The 5,948-nt window shown below is 36.2% G+C and overlaps 1 protein-coding gene across 1 annotated transcript in view; it reads right to left on the bottom strand.

Annotated features, from left to right (window-relative positions):
• The window catches only part of LOC116845678 (fatty acyl-CoA reductase 1-like), a 6,648-nt gene extending 1,111 nt beyond the window's left edge, over positions 1-5,537 (bottom strand). The window contains exons 1-8 of the mRNA XM_032818676.1: positions 5,169-5,537; positions 4,857-4,973; positions 4,045-4,293; positions 3,517-3,662; positions 3,131-3,436; positions 2,383-2,625; positions 1,852-2,031; positions 1,680-1,760 (exon numbers count right to left, since the gene is read on the bottom strand). Coding sequence (XP_032674567.1) covers positions 1,680-1,760; positions 1,852-2,031; positions 2,383-2,625; positions 3,131-3,436; positions 3,517-3,662; positions 4,045-4,293; positions 4,857-4,973; positions 5,169-5,252 — 1,406 coding nt within the window. The 5' untranslated portion in view covers positions 5,253-5,537. The remainder of the gene's footprint in view (positions 1-1,679; positions 1,761-1,851; positions 2,032-2,382; positions 2,626-3,130; positions 3,437-3,516; positions 3,663-4,044; positions 4,294-4,856; positions 4,974-5,168) is intronic.
• Between the last annotated feature and the right edge of the window lie 411 nt (positions 5,538-5,948).

The raw sequence follows: 5,948 nt of genomic DNA, 5'->3' as shown, positions 1-5,948 counted from the left end.
GAGAGAGAGAGAGAGAGAGAGAGAGAGAGAGAGAGAGAGAGAGAGAGAGAGAGAGAGAAAGTGAGAATATCTTTCCAGAGCAATCTATCAGGCGCAGGTTACTAATTTCAAAGTTTGAATAAATTTGCCGATTTGCGCGAAGTCCCAAGGAATTCTAGGACAGGTGCGCATTACATAATAAGTGTCTAGCATAATATAAAGTTGATTACACATTTCTATAAGGAATACCGACTCAAATTCGTCGAACTCGGAAGGGGAGGAAAAGATAAGCTCTTCGCATAAAACAGAGAGTATCGATCATACTTATAATAATTACGATCAGTTGACGTAGATCCTCGTCGTATTATACAAAGAAAATTAATGAAGAAGTTTATAATAAGTGAATTAGCGTGTCATGCATATAGTAAATAGACAGATCTCGCCTATGTGGTGATAAAGGATGCCGTGTTGCGTCGTTACGCGTGATTAGCTCTCGACGTAAACTTTTCGTAAATTATTTTCATCTACATCTAATTCTGTGGTTCCTTTTTTGCTCTGATCCCAAATCTTGACATTTTTAGCGCCAGCGATACAACACGACACATTTTTTTTATATTATGTTGTCATTTACAGTCGCTGGTAATAACAGAGAATAAGAGCGAGAAGCCTCGCGGCGAAGAATTCCCGTCTGTATGTATACATGTCAGGTTGTCTAAGTGCATAAAATGCATAAAATGCAAACAAGCAATCGCAGGGAGAGTACGCGACTATAATAAAACTGATTATTAGCAGAAATGTAAAAAAGCAGGCGAGAATCTTATATTTAGCAACGCAATAATGTACACGTGAAACAAGAAAACCTGATATATGATATTAGATCCTTATCGGATTCTTATTTTTAATATCTCACCAAGCTTGCAAGAGGAATTCTGCGTCGGATCTTGTGACGTCAATCTCGCACGTAAAAATTAGCGATTGTAGATGCGTTACACTCGCGTCACGACCGTTTCTATAATATGTTCTGTTACACGTTTATAATTATAATAAGTTGTAAAACGAGACAGAAGGAAAATAGAAAAACCTAAAAGAAAGAAAAGATATCGAAATTCGCGGGCTATCTAGGAAGATGCCCGCCATCTCTGAAAATATATTTTGTACTCGCAAAATGAACGCAAATGGAAAGAAATATCATAAAAAGCATCTGGTCCTTATGAGTAAAACTAAAACTAACAAAGTTCTGAAAATAGCCTGATCCATGTTACAATTCACGCAAAATTTTCACCGGTAGCCAGTGTGCTTCCACGTTACGACCTAATTTTCTACTGACGACGTTATTATCAACCAAACAATGCACGTAATAACTTCGCATTTTTGTTCGACAACTCTCCTTAATTCCTCCGTTTGTTTTGACAATTTCTTCGACCTTATAACATTGTGAGTGATCTTTTCATGTTACGTCTAGTGTGTATTTGTATATGTGAGTGTAGCTTGTATGATATTATGTTGGATTTTCGGGCATTACAGATAATCCGTTTTACTCGAAATTTGTAACAATAAAAGTTTTACGCTTTTAATTGTTTGTATCTGAAATACTACCAATGCGTCAATACTTTATCGAAAGAAAGAAAAATCGCGTATAACATATGAAAAGTTTCACCGGTAGGAAGCTAAGAACTATTTACTCCATAAGGTCAATTCACCTCTTGCGTTTTCTTTTGGCTGCTGCCAGGTTATTCATGTCTTCATTTAGTAAGTAAATTTTTCCACCAATAATTAAGTTTCTGGAAGCAAGTGTTACAGATAAATCAGATAGACATAAATGCAGAAAAACAGATCATGATTTCATCTGTAACTAGTTATAAATATAGTTACTTGTAATATTCCCATAAGTCGTCCTGTCGTAAGTCGCAGTTTACTCTGAAATCTTTATTTTCAGCACTAAGCGTGTCAAATACATCTAAGCATTTCGAGTTTTTAAAAACCCATTCGTTTAATGCAATGTGCGTTAAGGCACTGTTCGTAACGTACACTCTCCTTTGTAACTTAAATAACCTGGAAATCAAGTGTTCTGCTGAATATCTTTCTAATGTTTAATAACTAAGAGCCCTACATTGTCCTTATATACACGATTTCATTTCAGAAAATTAGATATGTAATTCGGACTAGCGCAAGATATATAGTGTTTAAGAGTCATTGCCAGAAAAACGCATTGTGTATTATTAGGAAATATTTCGAACTTGTACGCGCTCTCTTCAACATCGACAAAACATCTTTAAGAACAATAAAAACAAAAACGCGTTAAAATATGTAAAATATATACTTCGCATAGCTAATCTATTAACGCCACACATTTTGCAGTACACTAACACTTAAAACACAAAATTGTGTAGAAATCAGTCTTACATTGGTTTTGCTCTGGACAATTTCAGGACACTGTCTATGAATATCGACGGGAGGATATGCAGCAGCACCATCAAAATGTAATATAACCAACGACGATTTGTTAACGTAACAGTTGGCAGCCAAATCATTCCATCAATAGGAAATTCTTGCAAAATCTCGAAAATTAGCTTATGAATTTCCTTTGTTGTCAGATGTTTAATTAACAAGGAGTTGTAAACATGAACCGTTTTATCCTCGGAGATGCTGAATCAGAAGATACATTCTATGAAAGCTTACGCTAAGTAACTGATGTGATATCATGTAAAAATTACGTTTGCACGATCCCGGTTAGCAAGTTTCGAGCTCGCGGGACTAAAGTCCATACCGATAGTCGTTACCTGAAACTTGTTTTCTGTAAGACTTGTTCAGATTTCAATATAGAGTTAGACTTGCATTTTTCAGTTAAATTGCGATTGCAAATGTAATGTCACATATATTATATAATTGAAAAAAAAAACTCTTATCTATCTCTAAATTCAGAATTGAATATTTCACGTAAGAAAGATTTCAAGTTCAACGACTATTAATACGAGCCTAAATATTTATCAGTTGTAAGGAATTTTAAGTAACGTCTATTAATAGCAGCCCTAAGAAATTCCGAAGATACAGTTTCTAATATTCTAATCATCACTGCCGTCTACTCGTCGAGCTTATGAAGCGTATATTATTGACTCGCTTATTTTTCAATTATCATAAGTATCGGACATACGTTTTAATTCCACGTTTCCAGGCTGTTATTATCAATGTTTTGATAGCCCAATCTACTGGTACGTAATCGCCTTTTCCATTTGGATTGCAGTAACATACACGCAAGATACCCATGGCAGCTCCGAACGTCAAACCCACTGGTCCATTAAAGTTGTCTAACCAACCTTTCATGGGTTCTTCATCCATCATCGATAAAACCTGCGTTGGTCGCACGATAACGCAGGGCAACAAGTCGGAATAATCGGTTATTACTTGCTCCGCCAACATTTTCGAGAAGACGTAGGTGTTTGGCATCGCTCGCATGAATCTGTAAATACTCGCGAATGTATTTTGAAGGTGACGATGAATGGGGTCTGATTTACGCGAGACTTCGCTCTGGTAACTTACTTCATTGTCAGTATTTTCAGGACGTATTCGTCGGCGGACTCGGCAACCTCGATCGCTCGCCTCCAATCGATATCCGTGGGATATAGAATCTCGTCGATAACGTGTTTGTCAATTTGACAATATGCCGTGCTAATGTGCACAAAGACCTTTCGAATCATTCACGTAATTAGCGTACTTGTAACTCCATATTTGTGTTCTCTCTCTCTCTCTCTCTCTCTCTCTCTCTCTCTCTCTCTCTCTCTCTCTTTATTTTCTTCTTTTATATTTCGATATCGATTCAAATAAAATCGCAATCGGTAACAAAGTTTGTAGTCAGTGTCGATGGAAATGTTTCCCGATCGCGCAATAATACATATTCTAATTCTATTCTATTCTTTTCGCACTATAATACATAATATTCTAATTCTATTCTAATAGATTGCCACGCGTACTTAAATAAAGTAGAAAGATACTTATAACTAATCGATATATGTTTATTCTCGTGATATGACGCTGCGATAAATTCGATTTTGACGAGAGAAAACCAACCGTTAAATTTTTCATGCTGCTAGCCAAGATACACAAGTCCCGTGTTGATCGGGTGTTGGCAAAAATCGCATTCTTCAAAGATTGGTCGAATCTCACGTTCGCCGCACCGTGGAATATAACTGACACTCTATCAATTAGCATTTGTCTATCTACAGGCAACAATGCTAAGCCCTCAACATATATATCTCCTGCCACAGGAACAAGTTTTTCAAAACTGGATGGTCGCTCATTCCGTAGTTTATCGAACAGCTATAACAGAAACTGACGATCATTAAGAGGCAATGAGTTCATTCAATAGAAATGATTGTTTTGTAACTGTTTGTGTAAAATTGGTGAATCTTATGAATACTTACTCGTAATCTTGAATGAACTTAAGGGCATATCCAAACAAATTTGATTCATAAATTTTATAACAGTTGCAAAGCAGAACAAAAGCTGATATCTCTCATTGTTCGTTGCAATTTTTTTCGTTATTACTTCACGAAGTCTCGAAGTTCAGAAAAATGAGAAAATTTAGAAGATTGAGTAGTTTGAGAGATCTAAACAGATCTATCAGACAAACGTATGCGCTCACCGGACTGCTAGAATTTCTTTAACACGTTCTAACGGTTTATTTAAAGAACTTTCTCCAGAAATTATATCAATGTTTTTCTTTTTTTACGTAATTGTGTAAGATGGACTTAGTTTGATAATGTGAACATAAAAAAAATTATTGCCGTTACACGTACATATATAACGGTGGCCTTTAGTGAGATATCGTTGCGTTACATATATGTGACTTTACGCGCACGATTTGTTCTGAACCTTATTACCTTATTAACTAATAAATTCTTCAGTCTATCATCGACTCCCATTCCCGTTTTAGGTCGCATTAGCAGAAATATTTCCTTGACATCGGGGCAAGATCTTAATAGTTTTTCGACTAACACCTTTAAAACAATTTGTAAATGAGTATAAGGGGTTATTAACACTTTTTAACAAAATATTCAGATTTTACTCTCTTACAATACAGTCATTTTCCCCTCGTCAACTCAACTTACACCATCTCTCTCCTCCATTCCTCCTACATTTGTGTCTCATATTCACTCTCTTAACCGCGAGAAACATAAAAATGTTTTACATACCTTACCCATATAGCCCGTTGCACCTGTTACGAAAATGCTTCGGCCGGCGAAGAAGCCCGGTATAGACAATTGCGCCATATCCATCTTTATATTTGAGCAAACAGCGATGATAAATAAGTACAAGAAGAAATAAACCCTTTCGGAGAAAAACGTAGGATAGAAAAGTCGTAATATTTTCCTCAAGAGGATTTTAATTGTTAAGAACGACCTATTTGTGATTAAAGCACGAATAATATGACTTTCATATAAATAACACGACAGTCGATACGGCAAGAAAATTATGGTGCTTCTTTCCTAACGACGAATAAATGTCTGATCAAATTCAAACGTTGAACACAAGATCTCACTCGATGAAAATGACTTATTAAGTATAAGCATAAATACTGTTCAAAGGATACGAACTTTTGCATATTGATGCATTTCATTTCCATATCTCTTAAGCCTGTATCAGACTACCGACTGCACAGGCCGAGTCGGCGCCTCACTGTGTTTGATCCATTGAGAGTCGGCAGTCGTAGTCGGCAGTCGGGTCGGCCTGTGCAATCGGTAGTCTGATACGGGCTTTGTGCAGAAGTTCACGTTCTCTCTTTGTTTCTCTTTTTCTGTTTTCTTCTTCTATGTTTTAATATCGACTCGAATAAAGTCACAATCGGTAATCAAATTTGTAATCAGTGTCGATGGAAATGGTTTCCGGGCGTATAATGATACATAATTTAATCTAATAGAATGTCACACGCCTTACCATTTGAATATAATACAAAAAAGGTCAGGATTAATTAT

This window comes from Odontomachus brunneus, unplaced genomic scaffold (assembly GCF_010583005.1).
Source record: "Odontomachus brunneus isolate Ranch 3 - 2012 unplaced genomic scaffold, Obru_v1 Obru_scaffold_055, whole genome shotgun sequence".
In the NCBI taxonomy this organism is placed as follows: domain Eukaryota; kingdom Metazoa; phylum Arthropoda; class Insecta; order Hymenoptera; family Formicidae; genus Odontomachus; species Odontomachus brunneus.
This window is presented reverse-complemented; position numbering and strand designations above follow the sequence as displayed.